General features: G+C 43.6%; 1 protein-coding gene across 1 annotated transcript in view; it reads right to left on the bottom strand.

Moving 5' to 3' along the window:
- Positions 1–21,351, bottom strand: part of GNA14 (G protein subunit alpha 14) — a 179,791-nt gene extending 158,440 nt beyond the window's left edge. Inside the window, exon 1 of the mRNA XM_028090369.1 lies at positions 21,228–21,351. Coding sequence (XP_027946170.1) covers positions 21,228–21,351 — 124 coding nt within the window. The remainder of the gene's footprint in view (positions 1–21,227) is intronic.
- Positions 21,352–24,035: the final 2,684 nt, after the last annotated feature.

Genomic DNA, 24,035 nt, shown 5'->3' on the forward strand with positions numbered 1-24,035 from the left:
AGTATTTATGCCAGGATACAAGTAATTTAAGCATGTAAGACCTTGTCAACCTCACCAGTGGCTACTATAAAACATGTGCAATACTCACAGAGCAATAAAGTAAGTGGAAACATAATTCACATGAGAGATCAAAGATATCACCATTCTGGATTTTTTTTTTTTTGCAAGTGACTGACTCAAGAAGGTGTTTCTTCCACATTCAAATGGTTTGGTCGTGGCCTACCAAGGGTAGAACCATGGGTGATATTCACAAGATTAGCAATGCATATGGCAGGAGCACTGACCAATCAGAACAGAGGCGATTCCACTCTAGTGGCTGGAATGGAGCCAAGGAAGCTAACTGCAGTGTGAGGCATTACTTAGTAAGGTAAAATCTAGAGTATTCTAGAGGTGAGGCCCTGATGGAGAGGTTGATAGCCTCAGGGGGAGAGGGCACTCTGGCTAATGGCTATTTACCAATTAGCATAAGAATTTATCAGTGTTGGGGCGCCTGGGTGGCTCAGTCATTGAGTGTCTGTCTTTGGCTCAGGTCATGATCCTGGGGTCCTGGGATCAAGCCCCACATCGGGCTCCCTGCTCCGCAGGAAGCCTGCTTCTCCCTCTCCCACTCCCCCCTGCTTGTGTTCCCTCTCTGTGTCTCTCTGTCAAATAAATAAAATCTTAAAAAAAAAAAAAAGAATACATCAGTGTTTAACACCTAGTACATGCACGGTCATGCTCACCAGCTGATTACCAGCACTGGTTACAGCTCTTTCTCAAGCACAGAACCAAGATCCTGTAGCACTAGAGGGAAAACATTTCTTTATTTAAGTCACGATTCCCGGCCCTGTCATTTATATCACCATCCAAGGCTCAGAATCATAAAGGCCTCATCTTTATCCCAAAGGAAACAAAGTCAGTGCCCAGATGAAACCATAGCCTGACTTCCAGTTTGTTTTTTTGTTTGTTTTGAGAGAGAGAGAGAGAGAGAGAGCGAGCGAGCACTCACACAAGTGAGCTCACATGAGGAGGGAGGAGGAGCAGAGGGAGAATATTAAGCAGCCTCCATGCTCAGCGCAGAGACTGACTTGGGGCTTGTTCTCATGACCCTGAGATCGTGACCTGAGCCCAAATCAAAAGTCAGACGCTTAACTGACTGAGCCACCAAGGAATCCCCACTACTTCCTGCTCTGTGTCACAGCAAAGTCCTCTCTCTGAATACCTAAGATGAAGACAATAAATCTCGTCCCCAATTTCAAGCCTGTTATCTACATTTATATAAACCTATCAGTCTGCAGGTCTGAAAAGAGAACTGTTGATTCCCTGTCCCTCGTACAACCTGGTTGCTGCTAAACCTGTTTTTTCCTCACTCTCACCCATCTACATAAATGGCACCCTTACTGACCCAGTCACTCAAGCCAAAACCCAGGAATCACTTTGATTCTGTCTTTGCATCCCCCTGGGCCATCTACCAATACATTCAATCAAGTCTACCTTCAACACATATACAAAGTCCAACCAACTCAATCAAACTCCGTAATTCCCATGCTAGTCCAAGTCACCATGACAGGACACCTAGACTATACCATAGCATCTTGATTGGTCTTCCTGCTTCCACTCTGATTAAACAGTCTATTCTTTGTCCAACAGTCACAGGTTTTCTTCATAAAAACAATCAAATCAAATCACCTCCCTCTGGCAACCTTTGTTCTCCCTTGCCTTCCACTGCACTTGTAATGAAATCTGAACTCCTACTTCCCCAACCATGCCTTCTGTCACCTCCTCTCACTCAACTCAACACAATGCCTTTGGCTCTTTCTCAAAACCACAGAGCTCACTTCCACCTCAGGCGGTCTTCCAGGTTAAATCGCTGTGTCATGCCTGGTACACTGTTTCCTAGGTCTTCACATAGCTTGTCCCTTCTCTCAACCCTACCCCCCTTCAATAGTCACCTCCTCAGAGAAGCCTTCCTATTAAAACTAGATCCACCAATCCCCGCAGTCTTCAGTCTCTACTCTCCAACCCCTTGCTCCCCTTTATTTTTCTTCACAGTACTTAGCTAACCTAAAATCATCCACACATCTATGTATTGTTGCACTTCAGCCTAAGCACCATGAAGGCAGAGGCTATGCATTATTCTCTTCTGAATCCCACATGTCCAGGACCTGGCCCACAGTAAGCTCTTGGAGATTTGTAGAAGGGTTTTTTTTTCTTTTTTTTAACTCACTAGAGCATGTTCACTTGTTGAAATTCCTTCTTTGATATGCACACATTATTTTGACATTACATTGCCTTTCTGATGCTTTAATTCTTACCTTAAAGTGCATTCTCCATGCTACTTAAGCAGAGAAGAAACATGTAATCTCATGGTAAATCATCTAAGGGATAGAGATACTTCTCATGATAGATTTCTAGAATTTCAGAGCTGACATTTTAGAGATCACCCATCACCATGGTCTCATTTTATGGTAGCTCTCAAGAGTTCAGAGCTGTGTAATCCAATCCAGTAGCTACTAACCAAATGGGGCCAATGAACACTTAAAATGTGGGTCATCTGAATTGAGATGTGCTTGAATGTAAAATATACATCAAATTTCATAGATTTAATATGAGAAAATAGATTTCATTTCTAAATAGTATTGATTACATGTTGAGTAATTATACTGACATTGGGTTAAATAGAATACATTATTAAAATCAATTTTGCCAGTTCTTTTATTATTTTTTTAATGTGACTACTTCAAAGTTTTAAACTGCATGTGTGGCTCACTCTTCCAGGTAACATTCTATTTCCATTGGATAGCACTGGTTCAGTGAGATTAAAGGACTAACCCAAAGACACACTGCACTGCAATGGAAGACACAGGACCACACACACACCAGACCACTGCCTCCATTCAGACTTATTTCCAATTCCCAACCCAGTCATGGATGCTCTACGGTAAGTTCTTTCCCAGGGGCAGTAGGAAAGAGTGGTAAGAGTAAGGAATTCCGGGACACCTGGGTGGCTCATTCGGTTAAGCAGCTGCCTTTGGTTCAGGTCATGATCCCGGGGTCCTGGGATCAAGACTGACATTGGGCTCCCTGCTCAGTGGGAAGTCTGCTTCTCCCTCTGCCTGCTACTCCCCTTGCTTGTGTGCTCTCTTTCTCTGATAAATAAATAAATAAAATCTTAAAAAAAAAAAAGGAATCAAAACTCAAAAAAAAAAAAAAAAGAGTAAGGAATTCCTAGAACCAAACTGCCTGGGTCAATCAAATCCCAGCCCCACACTGAGTGACTCTGGACAGCTCATTTCATCTTTCTTTACCTCAGTTTCCACATCAGTATTATGGAAAAAAGTTTATCGCATATCTCACTAACTTGCAAAGATGAAATCAACTAATAGATATGTAACACTGACTATATGCCAGATATGATTCTAAGGGGTTTTTAAGTTTACTGCTGTTATTATTAAAATGTTCTTCTACTCTAAAATAAATTGAAGGCTGGAAGGCTTCTGGGTAATGACAAATAGTGTTAGTTTAGGAATCATTTTTACATCAAAGGAGATTTCTAACAACAGAAGTTCTGGTCAGATTACCAGTGCAATACATTTCTATCCCTGACAAACCTGTTCTAATACCCTGAGATTATTGCTTATATGAAGTCTCATGTTACATGAAAATTTAAATACAGAGAACAAAGGAATACGAAGAACTTTCTGCCACTTACCACCAAGGCAAACAGCAACCAGATATTTTCTGTTGTACTGGAGGCACGCAACACACACACACACACACACACACACACACACACACACACACACACACACACACACAGTGTCTATCCTAAGTGATCAAGGTAACTAACACTTTCTCTATGATTGAACAGTTATCATGGCAACTCAGACCTAGAAGAATTTATAGACTGCTCAATCCAGCCTTCTCGTTTTATGGATGAGGAGCCTCTATGATTTTGTGACTTGCCCAAGGTCACACTACAAATGAAAAGCCAAACTGGGATTCATACCAAAGATTTTTGGCAACTCATCTACAAGGCTTTGACAACATCCAGCTTTTTTGGGTACTTGAAAGTTTAAAAGTATTAAGGGGGAAAGCAATTCATTAAACAGGCAATGCAGCAAGTCTAATAAGGAATGTTTAGAATTCTGGAAAAAACACAAATTAGAAATATTTCTAATTATAGCTCGAGGAGATATAAGATACTGAGTTTTCATAATCACAATAGACACAAAACCCTTTGTTTTGGCCAACACGGTTCTCCTTAAAGAGGAAGAGGACTTCAGACAGAAATTCAGATGCTCAAGATGAACACTTTAAACAAATGAATATACTTTTCCTGGGTAATAACTTTTCTGGCCATTTTCCGGTTTGTACCAAGATACAACTCTATTGGAGACAGAAGTGGTTTAATTCTAACAGCAAATTCAAATTGCCTTGTCAGTGCTAATTGATTTCAAATCAGCTGGGGGTGGTGATGGTATATGTGCATGTGTAACTCCACACACCCACACACATGGGATAAATTTGTTCCACTGGGGCCATCCTGCATTGATAGCGGTTACCTTTACTGTCCAGTCTTATCCTGAAGAGCTTATATCAAGTAAACCAGAGCTTCCCCCTCATTTTCTCCACCTGTCCATCCCCTAATGCTGACACAAATGATTAGGCAAGGCAGAAAAATTCACTCATTACCTTAACTGAATGGTCATTTGAAAATGGTCAGCAAAAGTTCAAGCGGTTTTCTCATGCATGAGCTACCTATAGATAGTCCACAATTCCACAGCGACAAAGAGAAGATATTAAAAGGAGGGACTCAATCAACTTTTAGACATTTTAGAAGCAGGAGCATTTAACCCAAGTACTTGCTGCGAAGGTTTGCAGCTGGTGTGGAGTTTTTGGTAGTTCATGATTTGTGATTAAGACTTTGTATTTAATTCACTCCATTTCATCTTGTTTCTTCTTTATGTATTTATTTTTGAGAGCGAGCGAGCATGAGCATGAGCAGGGGAGGGATGGGGTGGGGGAGTGGAGGGAGACGGAGAATCCTAAGCAGGCTCCAGGCCCAGGGCGGCGCCCAATTCAGGGCTCCATCTCATGATCCTAGGATCATGACCTAAGCCGAAAATAAGAGTCAGGCCCTTAATCCAGCGTGCTACCCACGTGCCCCTCATCTTGCTTTTAAAAAATCATTCTTAAATGGCCTAATGTTTCCATAGAAAGGGAAAAAATTGTGTAAACAGTATTAGACTGATGCGTTCAAACTCAGCATATCCAAAAGCAGAATACAGACAAGCATTAAGAAATGACCTCATCTGTCTCATCTCCTGAGTCTGATCTGAATTGTTCCTCTTTAAAGTTCAGGGACAGTGAAAGAAATGATAGTCTCAAGACAGAAGAGCTTAAAAAGTATAGAATCTCTTTAACACAAATTACGTAGAGAAGAAAATAGTCGCCACTGCAGGTGGGAGGGCATACAGAATCCAGTGAGTTAAAATTAGGTAAGATTTTTTTTTAATAGTAAAAAACGGAATAAAGGAATAAGTGATGCTTTGGTTTACAAATAAATAAAATAGTCTTTAGTGGGGTGTCCATGTGCCCAGGTAAAATTTCTATTATGACAGAAGGAGGAAGAACAGATACTCCAGAGAGTGCTAGCAGTCTCTGCTACAAACATGGCACTCTTCAAGTTGTTAAAAATTCAACACGGTAAATTTTAAATATCTAATTGGCTGTATTAACTGATTCATGAATTGAACAGCATCACAGCTGGTAAATAAAAGGGAGCTCCAAAGGGCTACATAAAAGGTTTTTAAAGGCAGAAAGGAAGTGGGGAAAAAGGAAGTGGGGAAAAAGGAAATTATTAGCCAAGAATCTGTTGTTTTAGGCAAGGTTGCCCTCTTACGAGGAATGGAAGGGGTCTATTAGTGAATTTCTTAGTGCTGACCAGGAAATTCCCGTGTTAACCAACATGGACTGGATAAAGGTTACATTTCTAGGGGGAGTGAAACTGCAATTAAGTTAGGTATTAAGTCTTGATTTACTAACTTAAGGCCTTAACCTAAGTGACGTCAGTTTGGGCCGGTGATTTTCTTTTTAACAAAGTAAAAATAGTTTTAATATTGCAAGTATTTACTTCTGTGCCTAAATCTGAAAGCTTAGAAAACAAATAAGACACATGCAATCAATCATTGGTTCCAGAACATCAGCCCACAATCCAATGTCAGTATGTAATGAAGTTCATTAGTCTTAAAGTAAAAGTTTAAAAAGGACAAATAGTCAGATATTTATTCAATTTAAAATGCTATATTCTATTAAGAATAAGCCTTTGAGGGGTGCGTGGGTGGCTCAGTGGTTAATCATCTGCCTTCAGCTCAGATCATGGTCCCAGGGTCCTGGGATCGAGCCCCACATCGGGCTCCCTGCTCCGCGGGAAGCCTGCTTCTCCCTCTCCCACTCCCCCTGCTTGTGTTCCCTCTCTCGCTGTGTGTCTCTCTCTCTGTCAAATAAATAATCTTAAAAAAAAAAAAAAAGAATAAACCTTTGACACATCTTGAGATTAAAATATCGCTTCTTTTATGTGATGTGTTGATACTATGTGGCAATATATTTGTTTATTCAGCAAATGTTTCTGGAACACCCAGGCACTGTACAAAATGCTAAGGAGTCACTGGTTCCAATAGTCCCTACACTCAGCAAGTGGAGAGACTAGAAGGAAAGACAGTAAATACACTGTCAGAAAGAGTTTCAAACCAGGAGGAGCACTATTTTAAAAAAAGCAACGTAGAGGAGGTCCCGAAGATGGCAGAGGAGGAGAATCCTGAGCTTACCTCATCCCACAGACTACACCGAAATCACAGGTCCACAGGTGGAGCTAACTGTGACAACAGCCTGAAGACTGGCAGACCAGACCTTCCTCAGTTAATGGGAGAGAGGCAGCCACACTGAAAAGGGTAGGAGGGGCAGAGACCCCGCGGAGAACCAAACCTCTGGGAAGACTAATTACAAATGGGAGGGAATGCTACAAGTAGGGAGAAGTCAGAGGATCAGGCCCACTCCAGGCACAGGGGACCCACACTGGGAAGACGAGTCCCCGTAACATTTGGCTTTGAAAAATCAGTGTGTGAGCTTTTAAAAATCAGTGGGGCTTAGCTTCAGGTACTTTTAAAAGTCAGTAGGTTTAGCTCCAGGAGAGCCAGAGGGCAATAAGAAACTGGGTTCCTGCCCTTAAAGAACCAGCCTAACAAATAACCCTGCTGGGAAACAGCATAGAAGGAGCAGTTTGAAAAGAGCCTGGGGTATATATTCACTAAACTCAGAACCGTGCCCTAGAGGGGCAGGGATCTTCAGAAGACTTCTCTAAAAACCTATGTGAGGTTGGGAACCATTTCTCTTCCCTCCCCAAGCCTACATAGCTAGACACCTGCAGGAACCAGTGCAAACACTCTCCACCTATCTTGCCAGGACTGTGTGCCTGGCCCTGCATTCCTCTGCAGACTTGCCCATCCAACCTGCCCCACTTGGCAGACATTCCTCCAAAGCAGCTCCTGCCCCCACACACCCAGCCAGCAGCCCTAGAAGGGACTAGCACCACTCCAGAGAGCCTACTGCCCTCAAGAGAGGGGGAGATAACACACACACCAGCACAGCCACAGTTCCAGCAGCCCAGCCTTTTAGTTGGCAGCACAGGAAGTGCCCTGTCTGGTGCTACTCTGGCCCAAGAGAGTATCTGGTGTCATGGCCACACTACCACCAAGGAAAGCCTGGGGAGGAGGGGGAGCACACACAAAATGCCCTACCATTCAGTGTGCACACAACTACAACAGACAGACTGAGTGGAGACAGGTAGCCTGAATGCTGACACCCCCCCCCCAACTATGAGCCTCAAGTCACCTCAGACAGGATCCTCAACAGCACAGGGACCCAAACTGCCCAGTGTACACAGAGTAGGTGAAGGAGGTCATTGCTGCTGACTGGACTGAAGGCAAATACCGCTCAGCCACAATGCTAGGGCACATACAACCCACACAGCTGACACCCCTGGTGCCCCTGGTTCTGGTGACCAAGGAACACTGTGCTACAGGGCACCACAGGCCCTCTTTATCATAAGGCCACTACTTTCAAGATCAGGAGATGTTCCTGACCTTCCTAACACATAGAAACACAGAGACACAAAATGAGGAGACAGAGGAATATGTCCTGAATGAAAGAACAGAAGAATCCTAGCTAAAAAGCTAAATTAAACAGAGATAAGCAATATGCCTGATCAAAAAAAAAAATTCAAAATCATGTTTATAAAGATACTCACTGGACCTAAGAGCAGAGGATCTCAGTGAGGTCTTCAACACAAAGTTTAACAATATAAGTACTAGTCAGAGACAAACTCAGTAACTGAAGTTTAAAAACACACCAGAGAGAATCAAGAGCACATTACAGGATACAGAAGAATGGATCAGCGATCTGGAAGACAGAGTAATGGAAAGCAACCAAGCTGAACAGCCAAAAAAAAAAAAAAAAAAGAGTAAGTTAAGGCAACTCAGCAACATCAGGAAGCATGGTAATATTTGCATTATAAGGATTCCAGAAGGAGAGAGAGAGAAGATGGCAGAAAACTTATTTGAAGAAATAATAGCTGAAAACATCCATAGTTTTAGAGAATAGACATTCAGACCCAGGAAGCACAGAAAGCCCCTAAGAAACTTAACACAAGGAGATGCACACCAACACACATAACTAAAATTGCAAAAAGTAATGATAAAGGGAATCTGAAAAGCAGCAAAACAGTTACATACATGGGAAACCCCTTAAGGCTCTCAGCTGATTTATCAGCAGAAACTTTCAATGTACCATGCTACTCCCTTCTGGCCTAAAAATTGCTGAAAGAAAGAAAGAAAAGAAAGAAAAGAAAGAAAAGAAAGAAAGAAAAGAAAGAAAAGAAAGAAAAGAAAGAAAAGAAAGAAAAGAAAGAAAAGAAAGAAAAGAAAGAAAAGAAAGAAAAGAAAGAAAAGAAAGAAAAGAAAGAAAAGAAAGAAAGAAAGAAAAGAAAAGAAAAGAAAGAAAAGAAAGAAAAGAAAGAAAAGAAAGAAAAGAAAGAAAAGAAAGAAAAGAAAGAAAAGAAAGAAAAGAAAGAAAAGAAAAGAAAGAAAAGAAAGAAAAGAAAGAAAAGAAAAGAAAGAAAAGAAAGAAAAGAAAGAAAAGAAAGAAAAGAAAGAAAAGAAAGAAAAGAAAGAAAAGAAAGAAAAGAAAGAAAAGAAAGAAAAGAAAGAAAGAAAGAAAGAAAATGCAACCACGAATACTCCACCTGGCAAGGCTATCATTCAGAATAGAAGGGGAGGTAAAGAGTTTCCCAGCCAAACAAAAGTTAAAAGAAATCATCACCACTAAACCAAACTTACAAGAAATTTTAAAGGGAACCCTTTAAGTGGAGAGAAAAGGCCATAAATGGAAGTAGGAAAATTATGAAAAATACGCAAACACATAATAAAGGTAGTAGATTAATCACTTATAAAACCAGTATGGCATTTAAAATACAGAGCACTAAAAAAAATCATATCTACAAAAATCAGTCAAGGGAATTCACAAAATAAGGATGTAAAATAGGACAAACATATAAGATTGGGGGGACAGAGTAAAGATTTCAGTGCTTTTAGAATGGGTTTAAATTTAAGTGACCATCAACTTAAGATAGACTGCTGTATGTGAAGATGTTTTATATGAACCTAATGGTAAGCACAAGTCAAAAATCTGTAATAGATACACACACAAGAAGAGAAAGGAATCCAAACCTAACACTAAAGGTAGCCATCAAACCGCAAAGAGAGCAAAAGAAAAAAGGAATAGAACTGCAAAAACCACCACAAAACAAGTAACAAAATAGCAATAAGTACATGTCTATCAATAATGAATTTGAATGTAAATAGACTAAATGCTCTAATCAAAACATACAGGGTGACTGAATGGATTAAAAAAAAAAATCAAGATTCATTTATATGCTGCCTATAGGAAACTCACTTGAGACCTAAAGACATGCAGATTCAAAGTGAAGAGATGGAAAAACATTCACCACGCAAATGAAAACAAGAAAGCTGGGGTAGCAATACTTGTATCAGACAAAATAGACTTTAAAACAAAGACTGTAGCAAGAAGCAGAGAAGGAGACTACATAATGATAAAATTGTTATATCCTCTTGTTGGGTTGTTCCCTTTAAGTATCTATGCACCCAACATGGGAGCACCTAAATACATAAAGCAACTATTAACAGACATAAAGGAAGCAATCAACAGGAATACACTAATAGTAGGAGACTTTAATACCCAACTTACGTCAATGGATAGATCATCCAGACAGAAAAATCAACAAGGAAACAGTAGCTTTGAAAGACACATTAGACCAGATGGACATAACAGATCTATACACAACACTCCCTCCAAAAATAACAGAATACACATTCTTTTAAAGTGTACATGGCACATTCTCCAGGATAGATCATGTTAGGCCACAAGTCTCAACAAATTCAAGAAGAATTGAATCCTATCATGCATCTTTTCTGACCACAAAGGTATGAAACCAGAAGTCAATTTCAAGAAAAAATCTGGAAAGAACACAAGTACACGGAGGCTACATACCATGCTACTAAGCAATGAATGGGTCAACCAAGAAATCAAAGAGGAAATCAAAAAAGACACCAAGACTAATGAAAATGAAAACAACGATCCAAAATCTTTGGGATGTAGCAAAAGCAGTTCTAAGAGGGAAGTTTACAGCAATATCGGCCTACCTCAGGAAACAAGAAAAGTCTCAAGTAAGAAATACAGAATGGGCTATGGAAGAATATTCTGGAGGGAACTAATTTGGATCAGAGTCAGTGAAGGTTTCCAGGAGGAAGGGATATTTAAGAGGCATTCTGAACATAAGTAGCAGTTAGCTAGAAGACTATTAAGAGCTCATGCTGCAGATGGAGAGATGAGCATGTGCAGAGGCCTTAAGGAGGATGGCCCATTGAAGTTCCTAAAAGAAAGCCCTACAGGCAGGAGTGAGTGATCACAGGGAATAATGGCACAGAATGCAGCAGGGGACACATACAGTGTCTCACACGCCATGCACAGATTTTAGATTTACACCCAATGAGAACACATAGATTTTGAGCAGGGAAACAACAATCCAATTTCTGTTTTCACAAGGTCACTCTGGCTGCAGTGTGGAGACTAGACTCAGGGTGAGGGAGAGGTTGGTGAATTCAAGTAAGAGATGGTGCAAAGAGAATTCCAAGAAATAGGCACAGTAGAGATTTGGCCTCTTGGAGAAGATTTTGGTGAGGTGTTGGCTCTGGGAGACCGGAGCAGGACTGTGATTAAGAACCAGGGCTCTGGAGTCAGACTACCCAGATCCAAACCCTGGCTCTGCCCCTGGTGAACCTTGCTTTAGGGCCTGAGTTTCCCCATCTGTAAAATGGAAAGGATAATATTAATGGTGATATTAATATTAATGGTGAGGAATAAATGAGATCATTCAAGTGCCTGGGAGGAGGACTGGATGTATAAATGTTAGCTTTATTATTATAATTTCCATTTCTAGTGTTAGGTATAGCCAAAAATCAAGGAAGACACCCAAGATTCTGTCCTGAGCATCTGAGTGGTCAGTGGTACCATTTACTGAGACACAGATAGGTAGAATTGGATGAATCAGGGAGAGAAGAAGGGAAGACCTTTCAATTTTGTTCAAGGAGTTCCATTTTTGATAAGTGAAGAAAAGAATTAACTCTGTCTAATGGCGCTTTTTAGATGAATATGCTACAATATTTTTAACATTCTTACTTGGCAAGTTTTTTAAGTGGATAGTCTTGTCTTGTTAACTCTCTCGAATTTTTTTTCTTAAACTCAAAATCTTAAAATCTTAAGCCGTGGATTTAAATAACACCAATTACAAAGATTTATATCAACAAATGCAATATATTTATATGTGGAGCCCATCATGCCTTGCCACTTCCAACATCCCCACTTAGGGCAATATAAGATGATTCTGTTAGCTGCGCAGAAAGAGGTCACTTTCCTGTGAAATTTGCTCAGGCTAGGATATGCCTCCTAACACAGCAAACTAGGTCTTAAGCTTCAGAGGATTTAAGTCCTTGTAATGACTGATTCTCTTTTCAGAGCTTCGAAATTTCTTATTCATAAAATTAAGTGTGAGAGCAGCCTCTAAAATCATGAGGCCTATATAAAATCCTTTATTTTTATATAGGCAGATCTACACATATTTAGAAAAGTTATATTAACACTATGATGAGTTACAATTTTTCAAATTATTTCAGAATAAAGCAATAGAGAAGAAAAACAATTTCTCAACTATAGTTCCAGTTACAGATCGAAATCTTATGTACAGTTACTAGGAAAAACCCTTATGGAACTACAAGGAATCTATTTTACCAATATAATTTTATTTTTTTAATTTTTTTTATTATGTTCAGTTAGCCAACATACAGTACATCATTAGTTTTTGATGTAGTGTTCAATGATTCATGAGTTGCATGTCACACCCAGTGCTCATCACAACACGTGCCCTCCTTAGTCATTTTATTCCAGGACCTGGGCTCAATTTTCATAATTTGACACTGCCATTCTAAGCATTAACAGTCAACATGAGTAGGTGGCTAAGATATTGGACATGTTAAAAAAAATAAAAAGTTCTGGAATTTTCTACTTTGCTTTTCAAGATCCAACCCATGCCAGTCTTCCTTTCATGAATGTTCCTAAAGTACCTCAAACAATAGAGACCTCCAGCTACTATAAGGAATTCTTCTTACTACCCATCTGCTAGTTCATGAAGAGAAAGAGACAAGCATTATTTATAAAACCAATATTTAAGCTGAGGTCTGCGCTCAGCACTGGGGCAGGGGAGGGGACAGACAGTTGGTCAGTGTGAACAAAATGCTCATGGAGTTCAAGGTCTCATGTAAAACTCTTCCCAGACTGAATATTTTGCCTGGATGCCTCCACCATCACTCAGTCACTAGATCTCCCACAACATTTCATGGCTCTTTTATTCTTAACACTCTTTATATCTAACAGTCCCACTAATCCAGAAAACCACCTTTTTCATGTTCTACTTGAAACAGAACCAGGTGGGATGATGGCAATACACAGGTTTCTCTTTTAATCTCAGCACTGGTTTCGTGAATTCAATTCTATATGAGTAACTGGAGTACTTTTGCTTTTAGATTTGTACTATCTGATAAAGAAAAGAAAAATCAATAGCCTTTAAATCCTTGATTCCAAGACTTACTGGCGCACAAATTAACATTTTTAAAGTCGAGATGCCTTTGCACTGATGTGTTCGTTTATTATGGTGTTTGCTTTCCTGAAAAGCTATTTTCAAATCAACGGTATGTCTTATAATCAATGTTACCTTAGAAACTAAGAAATCCAACAAGAGGACTCAGACTGACTCGATGGGGACCAAAAAAAAAAAAAAAAAGGAGTTGGCAACGAAGACTGGACTCCAAGCCTTGGCTTACTGCCATTTAGTTACTAGTCACTGAGCCCTGTGACATCTGCTGTGTCTCTTCACACTTCTGGACCTTTTTTTCCTCCATTCATAAAATGCAAGTTTGCACTTCTGTTTCTCAAACTCTGTTGTAAGAGATGAGCTTAAGTTTTTCCAGTCAGTTGCAGACATGCATTTATGAAATACAACACTATGTAGATTAAACAAGGATTCTGGACATGATTTATCACCTTCATTTATTTGATACTGCTTAGTAATACAATTAGCTTGTATTTCCCAATTACATAGTCGCTGGGCACCAGAAACAAAAATTCAGGGAATGAGTCACGCAGAATGAAGGTGTTTGTTGTTCGTGGCAGATTCAAGAGAGCAGTAGGATGGTTAATCCATCTGTGGGTCATTGACAAGGAACCAACAATCCAGAAGACACCTTTCAGGCAAAATAATAAAAGATAAATGTTCTCTTCTCCTATTATTCATTTTTAGTAAGTACAAAATATGAGAACTCATCAGTTAAATTTTTTAAAACAACCAGGAACAGTACCCTTTGGTTGGAAATACCAATGTTCCATGTGATTTTTCAAAGAGAAAACAGATACATAGCAGCTCTTCCTAGAATATGCTTCCTCTGTACCACTTAGTCCATGATAAAAAGTAACTACTTTTAGTTATTAGATCTAAGGCCACTGCAGTTTAAAGGAACATCACTTTTTAAGTAGTACATCAAAGTATAAGGGTGCATACAAATGCAAACACTTGTTTTTATAAGGACTCTTAATTGAGGTAAACGTACACGTGTGCTTGCTCTTTGCCCACCCACCTGGCACATGGGGACAATCGCTACATAACCATACAAATTACCTAGCTCAGACTCTGACCAGCCTTCATCAAGTTGAGAGAGCGACTTATTCCACTTCAAGAAAGAAAGAAATGCCGTAGGGGTGCCTGGGTGGCTCAGTCGTTAGGTGTCTGCCTTCAGCTCGCTCAGGTCGTGATCGCAGGATCGGCCCCGCGACGCATCGCGCTCCCTGCTCAGCGAGAAGCCTGCTTCTCCCTCTCCCATTCCCCCTGCTTGTGTTCCCTCTCTTGCTCTGTCTCTCTCTGTCAAATAAATAAATAAAATCTTAAAAACAAACAGAAATCATGCCCTAGGCAGGTCAGTCTCAGGGGCCTCCTGGAGATTTGCTGAAAAGTTAAGGGTATCTGCCTTAGAGCCTAGAGGTATAGACAATCAGAGGCTGGCCAGTTCTGGGCGCCAGACAAATGCTATTAGAGAGGTTCTCACACCTGAGCATGCATCAGGACCATCTGGAGGGCTTATTCACATACAGATTGCTGGCCCCACTCCTGAACTTGATCCAGAGAGCCATGATACAGACTGAGAGTTTGCATTTCTAGCAAGTTTACAGGAGATGCCGATGCTCCTGGGAGCAGACTTTGAGAACCACTGGTAGAAGATATTCGAGGACAGCATTGGAAAGGTATCAGGGGTCACCTGATCCAAACCTTTCATTTTCCTGGTGAGGACACTGGGGTTGAGAGAAGAATGTCTTATTCATGGTTATATATCCAATACTCAGAGCCTTCTCCCCCCCCCCCCAAAAAAAAACCTCAAGTTTCCCAAGTCTTAATATGCTGCTTATTTCATGGTTTTAAGTTGTGGCCACATATCAGGACCCTTCAGCAGAGCCTTCACGCTGTTGACCCTCCTATCCACGTGCCCTTCTGAGAACATGTTAGTTCTATCAGTGACCTCAAAATGGTAGGCAAGTGACCTTAGCCCAGACAGGGTGTTGGCAGCCCAATGGGACCTACTTGCCTAGATTTTAAACCCAGAGAACAAGTCCCTACCATCATGCCATGCTGCCTGTCCCCCAGCTCCCTGGCACAGATGGCCTGAGGTTTCACAAAGTGACACATAATATAGGAGATGGTCACAGATGATTTACAGCACTGCTGTGGAAGTGTCCAGTGCAGTGTCAACTGCTGTGGGGGTGGAGGAGTCCCTGGCTGTGCACTTGGCAGTGTGGACTGATACCAGTGTCAAAACTCCCTTGGATCATGCCCTTTTGGCTGAGTCTGCTCTCCAATTCCCAATGGTTCTGTGAACTTCCTGCTTCTCCTCCAATAAATTATTTCTCTGTGTAAATGGTTTGCAACCAAGAACCCTGGCTGATATGACAACGGGGCAAGAAAGGCCCAGAGAGCTCTCAAGCTTGGAAGGGAATGGAGCCAACCCATGCTGATGGCTGGGCCCTGTAGAAGGTCCCAGAAATGCCCTGGTACTAGCACTTTCCCAGGCTTTATCATTCAATTCTTTCCCTTTCATGAGACGTCCTGGTGAGTCCCCTTTATGGCTGAATATTAACCTTTGTCTTTGGTAAGTTAGTATCTTTGCTACACTGACTCTCTAAAAACCCCTCTCTCTGCCTTATTAATCTAGCTACCCTCCTCCCTGCAACTCCACACACGGGGGTTCTTACAAGAAAACTTTTTAAATTCAGGTATCACCAGAAAAGAAAAAGGGGTTTTATAAACCACAAGGCATCTTTAAGGGGGGGAAACCTTTGAAGGTTTTTTTTTTTTTTGCATTGTTTTTGTCTAACTCTACTGTCCGATTTTCCCCTCATCTGCTCACAGCATTACAACCTCAAGACTTTCATCCTCGATCTCCATGCCTCGAGGAATGTGGTTCCTTCAGGTACATTGATACTGGTGAGTGATTTGAATTGGGTATTTGCTCTTTGTTTCAAGTGCCCTAAACATCTTAAAAGGTGCCATTTGCCACTAAAAGTAACCACGGCCTTGTGGAGAATGGCTTATTCCCCAACTGGGAAGGGCAGTCAGCTGGAGCTCCAGGCTCATTGTTATGCCAGAGAGTAACAAAGGTTCAAAAAAAAAAAAAAAAGGGCGGGAGGGCCATGTTGCCCTGCTGCAAGCAGCAGCCGGAAAGGGGTCTCATTGCACAAACTGAGTACAACATGAGCATCCAAACAATTAAGTACAGGGATGAATAAAAACCAATGAGGGATTCACGAATATGTACGAATAATAGGGGCAAAAGGAAGGCTCTTAAAATAACATGTCCAGCGCCAAATAGTAAAGGTGGAGAGTGCGGGATTTAGGAAAATCATTCTGTAGCCATCATGGTATGCATTCGATCAGGAATCATTAATGGATACTGTATCTAGAGGGGTATCTTGGTGAGGAGCAGGATATTTGCCGGGCCTTAAAAACTGTCTCCTCACAAAACCGTTAGACAGTAGAGACAATGTGCAGCATCTTGAACAAGTGGCTGAATTGAACATCACCAATGAGGGGCAGATGGACACGGTGTGCCTCCAGAGAGGATCTTCGGAGGACGCAGCATCGTGCATCCAGAGTTCCATATGGGATATAAATTATGCCTCAATATACTTTATTTGAAAATGTACAAAGGGTAAAAGTCCATGGTTTGAAAAAGCTCTGTATTAAAGACAAAAGGAATAGCTTCTTGAGCTGTCTTGAGGGACTGCTATGTCATGGAAAAAAAGCCCACTACCTAGTAAGGTTGGTTTACTCCAGCCAGAATGGACAGAAGCCACAGATTTAAAAAAAAAAAAAAATCAGTCCCCCATTCTGAAGCACATTATGGTACCAAAAAATGAAGCATTTTTACATTAACATCTATTTTGTAGTGAACACAATATTCACATAAAGGGCTAAAACATAAAAACTCAAATCTTGCCTCCAAGGACCCCTTCATATCATCCCAGAGCCTCAGAACACCACCTACTGTCCTCAGGTTTCTCTCAGCGGATGGGAAGAAGTTTGTGTGTCTCCTACACGAGCCCACATGTGGACGGCCTTCAGCACCCTAACCTCCCCATTTCTTAAGGGCCTACTCAGATGAGCCCTCCAGAGGATTCCCCTTCATGCACTGCCTGTACCCCCTTTTATTCTCCAGTAAGCACTTATGACCATCTCCTCATAACAGTTACTTTTCATGAACAAACACCTCCAATTTAGCACTTCACTTACAAATGATCGGATACTGAGCAGTGCCTGGCACTTGGGAGAATGTCGGACTGAAGCAAGTGAAGAGTAAAGGAACATGGGCATACTTAACCATTTCACTCCTTTTCCTCTTCAGAGCCAGAAAATTGTCACTTTCTATGAAGAAAACCACCCTATGCTTTTTTTTTTTTTTTTTAGATCTTATTTATTTGACAGAGAAACAACCAGAGAGGGAATACAAGCAGGGGGAGAGGGAGAAGCAGACGCCCTGTTGAGCAGGGAGCCCGATGCAGGGCTCGATCCCAGGACCCTGGGATCATGACCTGAGCCGAAGGCAGACGTTTAACGACTGAGCCACCCAGGTACCCTGCTAGGCTACTTTCTCTAATAGACTTCCAGCCTAGAACATAGTTAGTCTCCAGATGAGCTTTTGTTATAACCAATGCAATAAGATTTTAGGGGACTCAGATTTTCACCTATTTTGGTGTAAGTAGGGAGACTGAAATTAGCTTACAGCTCAGAAAATACGGGAAACTGAAAGCAAAACATTACTGTTAAAGCACGACCAGGACATTTTAGACAACTACGCAACCTGCAACTGATCAAAATAAAAAGTAACACCTCATTGGTGGCTAAAAATGCCCAAAAATGGAGTGAAGATAGCGGACACTTCTCACTACCCAACACACCAAGAGAAGTTAGTCCGTGGCAAAAAAAAAAAAAAAAAAAATGTACAGCTAGGGTTTGAACCCAGGCAGTCTGGCCTCAGAGCTTACATTTTTAATCCCTATGCCAGCAAAGTTAAATACAATTCCCCAGTGTACATTCCTTCCAGACAGTTCCGACATGAGGTCTGCATCCAAAATTAAGCCATCAGGTTCTGGAAACACTTGATCTATTAACACTTCATTCACTAAGCCTCATTTAATATTAAAAATAAAAGATCCCATTTCTGCCCCCCCCCCCCCATTTAATTGCTTTTGTCCACTTCCTTCCTGCACTGAAGAGTACTCATCAGGGTTCTTTGCAGAACTACTTTCGGTCCTACTTTTATCTGAGGAACCGATAAGGAATGTCTTTCTCCTGAATTCAATCATCTTCTCTATTCCCATCTCCTTTAGCTGAAAGTATCACATTGGCCTCTTGCAATTACTAACCCAAACCAGATAGCAGCTTTTCTCTTTCCCCGTGGACACTGACCTATGCTTTTATTAAGTGTAAACAGGATACTGCTCTACCGAATGCACTTCAGAAACCTCCTCAAATCATTTTGTTGCCAAAGCATGCTTCCTTGTGAAAGGGTTGGTGGCTTTTCGGGTCATTCCACACTCCACACAGGATCCTCAATTCCCATTCACAAAGTGGGATTTTCACCTGAGGCATCTGAGCAGTGGATTATCTAATTCACCCATTGTAGAGACTCAGGTGAATTCCGCACTCAAACTGAACGACGTGGGACAAAACAGGATACACTGCGTCCTGATTCCTTTATCTTTGAAGTCACTGCCTCCCCCTTTATCTTGGGGAGAAATGGAAGTGTGCCCTGCTGAGAGAAAGAAACCCAAAGTTCTTAAGTCTTTCCTTGGGGTTCCTGACAGATGTATGTGGCTTGGCAACTGTTTCTAGTGGTTTTTAAGTAACTAGCACGGTGCCAGTGTGCTAGTCACAGCTGGGCCCAATGAAAATGGGGATCTTGGGAGACGAGGCGGTGCCTGGAGGATGCAGGGAGAGGGTTGGGGCAAAGGCCCGGGGGAGGCAAAGAGATACTCTAGTCACCAGTATTAAGCCTGACCTCCAGAGCCAACAACTTATATTTCTCCCCTACTTAGAGTGTAAATGCAAGCATCTTACTCCAAAACAACAGGTGTGTTCACCAGCGTGGGAGGGCTCAGTGTACAACCGGCATTTGTCAAGTTTCTGGTGGATTCCAGACACCATACTTCATACACAGGCACAAATCATCATACTTCACCATGAAAGAAGGGACAGACTTCCCTCGAAAAGACAAAAGTATGCCACCAAAGCCAGGCCCGCCCCTATCATTTGTGGGGCCTGGGGCAAGAGGACAAATGGAGGCCCACCGTAATTACTTTAAGGAGGTCATCAAGCCAGCCAAGTGTCACATAATCCTCCTCCCTTGACCAATGTAGCTTTCTAACAACCTGGAAGGCCAGGTACGATTCGGAGTTCTCAGACCCCTGGGGGCGGGGGGAGGTTCTGGGCCAGACACAGGTTGTTTCAACAACCCTGCCTGATGGACACAATCTCTTCCCGTCCCCACCCAGACTCCGGCTCTCCCCAGGAAGGCCTCAGGGGCACACCTGTAGACCTTCAGCCCGCATTTCCAAGCTCTTCCAACGGCCAAGCACAGCTGCCCTTCGGCCACTCCTCAGAGAGGAGGTCTGCTCCCCTCCCCACTCGCTGAGGCCGTGGAAGCAGGCTTGGGGGCCTTCCGGCAGGGAATCCCATGGGAGTCTGGGGGTGGGGGTGGGGGAGGGACAGCGTGTATTCTGGGTGGGCAGCCCACCCCACCTGCAGACACCTAGCCCAGTGGTGAGGAGCACAGCCTGGTGAAGGCCAGAAACCCCCACATACACCTTCTAAACCCTGGGGAAATGAACGCAAAAGGGCTCCTTTGCCCAGGCCTGAAGCCAATACTGACTAAAAGCTTTCTCCATTTTATCCTAACTAGATCAACTTTTCTTTCCTTGAAGCTTTCTGGGAGGGTGACTCCTTATATTCAAGATTAATAAACTGGTATAAGAGGATTCTTGTCTGGAAGGGATCAAAGAGTTGAAACGCTTCCGACTATCTGGGACGATCTAACAGCTAATATCCTGGTCTGGACGGAAAGGTAAATATTCCTCAAACAGCAAATGGATTGAACAGGCTTCTAGAAAGTCAGGAAAGGTGGGATCCTTGCCCTAGGGCATAAGTTGGGGAAACTTAACATTTTCGGTTTTGCACAATTAAAAGCCACATGAGTAGCTAGTCAACGCAGCTGGGGCAGCCAAGTCCGAGCACTAGGAAGGAGCACACGCTGAGCGGAGCGAAGTAGGGGAGGTTTGGGCCTGCTCCAAACACAAAGGCCTGGCCAAAGGGGGTCACCAAAGGGAGGGGATTGGGGTCACAGTGGGGTGAGGGGCTAGGGCATGGACGTCAGCCCTAGTACTGACCAGGTATCTGCTTTGTCTTTTCTCAAAGCAAGTTCACCCATTTTCTGGACCTCCCTTTTTAATTCTCCAAGATGAGGAGGCTACTACCTTTCTACGTTATGGCCCAGCGATGCGGTCACAACCGAGCCCAGTCCACACTCGGTTGAGTAACCGTACTTCTTTAAAACTAGGAGCAAGGCGGCCAGAACTAGAGCTGCACCCAGAGATGTTCATCAGGCAGCTCCCCACCACCTACCCCAACATCCAAGGCGGGGCTCTGAAGAAGCTGGGGGCAGAAGGATGGGGTGAGGGAGGTTTTAGGGAGAGGGGGCAAACAAAGACATTGATCCAATGCTACATCTCAGCCTGTTTTTGGGTAGGGAAGGCGTGCCTTCCGGCAGTCACCCAACTGGAGGGTGCAGAGGACAGGTGCGTAAGGCCCCCAAGCTGCCGGCCTCCGAGCCCCCCCTCCCCGAAAGGAAGGAGCCGCGCTACACCCCGCGGGCTCCAGGCCTGGAGAGGATCAGAGCGAGGAAAGCGGCGGGGGGCGCGGAAAACTCCGGACCGGCAGCGTTCGTGGAGGCGCAGGTACTCACCCAGCAGCAGCAGTTTGAACTCGCGGCGCGCGTCCTTCTTGTCCCGCCGAAGCTGCCGCTCGATCTCGGCGCTGATGCGCTGCGACTCCTTCTCCTCCGCCGACAAGCAGCAGCAGCCGGCCATGGTGCTCGCTGCACCCGACGGCGCGACGCGGTCCCGGGCCCTCCGCCGATCTGCCACAGGCACCCGCGTTCGGAAAGAAAAAGACAAGGCCGCCTTGACTTTTGGAGTAAGAAACTTGGCCGCCTGAGGCTCAGTCCCGTCCTCGAAGATGGATTCGAAGGCGGGGGTGAATTCAGAGCCCTAGGAAGAGTCCAGTGCCCTGCAGATCCTCCGGCTCATCAGTCCCACAGTCGGTCCTGGGGAGGAGGAGGGCCAGCCGAGAGGATGGGAGCGCTGCCGGCACCCGGAAGATGCGCACGCCCCTTAGCAGAGGAGCCAGACACCCAGTCGCTGGGCTCAGACCGCGCGTAAAAAGTTGGGGGCGTCGGTGCCCGGGCGGGGGGGCGGGGAAAGAGCGGGACCTCCCGGTCCTGGTGGTGTCCCAGGCAGGCGGCAGGCACGGCGTTGGTTGGAGGCAGAGGGCCTAGCTTGTCCTTGCCTGGGAAGTTCCGAAAGTGACCGCAGATTAAGACAGAGCGTAAGGGTTCCAGCTGGCGCTAATGGCTCTAAGTGGCAGAAGGAGGCGGAGCGTCTCGGACCTGTAACCCTGGCGTCTGCCCCGGTTGGCCTTCGGGGCGCGCCAAACTGAGGGTGCCTGGGAACAAAAGGGACCAGCAAGGAGCTGGGCGCGGATCCCGGGGGCCTGGAGCTCCTGGGAGCAGCGCCCCCCCCCCGCCCCCACGTGCCTCCCTGGCTGTGAAGTCCTTGCACCCGAAGGGCCGCCTGCCGAGGTGGCGGTGACCAGCGCGCTCTGGCCGCCGGGCCCTGCTTCCTGCCCAAATAGGGTGCAGACAGGTGAGTGAGTTTCGCCAGCTTCAGCTTCAAGGACTCCCAGCTGCAGGAAGAGTGCAACGGAGCCCAGCGTCCGCCGCGGGACGCCTAGCACCAGGGGCAACGTGGAGCTCTCCACCCCCACCGAAGTTGAAGGCTTGCACACCAGCCACACGAACACACACCCTGGGTTTTATGGACGGGCTCCTTCCTCTTCCCGGGCGCCTCAGCCCAGCCCAGCTCAGGTTCGGCCTAAGAGCTTGGCCAGCTGGGCAGCCTGCCTGCAAGGTGCGGCTGGACCTGACCCCGCGGGCAGATGCCACGGGGTTCCATTAAACAGGTGAACGCCAGAGCGGAGAGTGCATATCCTCCGGGCCCCTTCCTCCGGCACCTGGTGAGGAAGGCTGGGGATGGCGGAAATGGAAAACGGCTGGCTACTTTGCATTTTATGAGGGGAAAGACTCCTGCTCTGTAGAAAAGGCTGACACGTTTGCCCAGCACCTGACGGCCGCTGCCTTGACCCCGCCCCTGGAACGTCGGGGGCCTGTTTGAGCTGCGTAATAAAAACTTAAAAAATTAAAAAGCACCTCTTTATGCTCAAATGCTACCATAGAATGCATATTACAACATCTGATTTTTGTCTTGAGTGGAGATGGGTTTTGAATCAGAGCGCCGAGGGCCCACGGGAAAAGCAGAAAGAGGAAGGTGGAGGGAGAGGACCCCGTCGTCCACAGCAATGAATGTTTTTGCCTTCTCTTCAAGTTACTGTGTGCCGCGTAGACACTTCATGGCGTTAGGCAATTAGCTAATGCCTCCTCTCTTACGAGCAGGCGTTAAGTGCCTTTCATAGGAGTGGCATATATTTCATCAGTTCAAACTGAGGAGCATGAGTGGAAAGAGTGGTATTTGTCATTATATAAGAAACTTGGCATTGTGATGGTCTCTAGCTTCAGGGTCTTATTAGTTATTTTACGGTTTAGAGAATGGGAACGAATCAGGCATTAAAAATGAATGTGCTTACATTCTTAAATGCTCTCTTCTTAACTCGCAGGCAAAAATTAACAGTAATAGTGACCCCTACAGGGAACTTTCTGGACATTTCTCATCTGATCCGTGGCCATGTAATCACACTTTTCTTCCTTGGCTCTTATAGATAAATTTACAATTTGAGAATAAGACCTTTTAAGAAGCCAAGAGCATCATCATTATTAATATTTTTAAATGATTACAATCATTTGTATTTTAAATGATTTAAATGATGAAATGATTTAAATGATGTAAATGGGCAAATTTGAACTCCAAGTTAGCTGGAATGACTGACCTGTTAGGTCCAATGTTGCTAGGATTCCAAAAAAGATGTGAAACCTGTTGTTTCTGGCAAATCTGAAAAAAGTTCCTGGGCTGGTCAGCTTGGCAGTATGTATCAGAAGTGTTAAATATGTCCACCCCCTTTGCCCAAACTAGTAATTCTCCCCTTGAGAAATAATCAGAGAGAAGTCATGATTTATGTACAAAGGTTTATTTCTAATAACAGTAACCCCAAACAACCTAAATGCCCAACAAAAGGAAATAGGTCAAATAAATGATGATATATATATATACATACATACATACAATGAGATATGTCATTAAATATTTGAATATGTAACATATGAATACCAACTAAAGATTTGGAGGGAAACCTTATCATATATTGAGTGAAAAAGGCAAGATACAAAAATATAAACAGTATGATACAAATCTGATTATGGGAATACGTATACATACCTTTAGGAGATTAAAGGGGCGTCTACCAACAAGGTAAGTCGCTCCAGGTCATGGCTTTTTGGTTGATTAATTCTCTGGTATAAAATTATTTGGGGGCAGCTCATATA

Source organism: Eumetopias jubatus, unplaced genomic scaffold (genome assembly GCF_037043125.1).
Source record: "Eumetopias jubatus isolate StellerSeaLion01/CBP00866 unplaced genomic scaffold, mEumJub1_p1.0 scaffold_15, whole genome shotgun sequence".
In the NCBI taxonomy this organism is placed as follows: domain Eukaryota; kingdom Metazoa; phylum Chordata; class Mammalia; order Carnivora; family Otariidae; genus Eumetopias; species Eumetopias jubatus.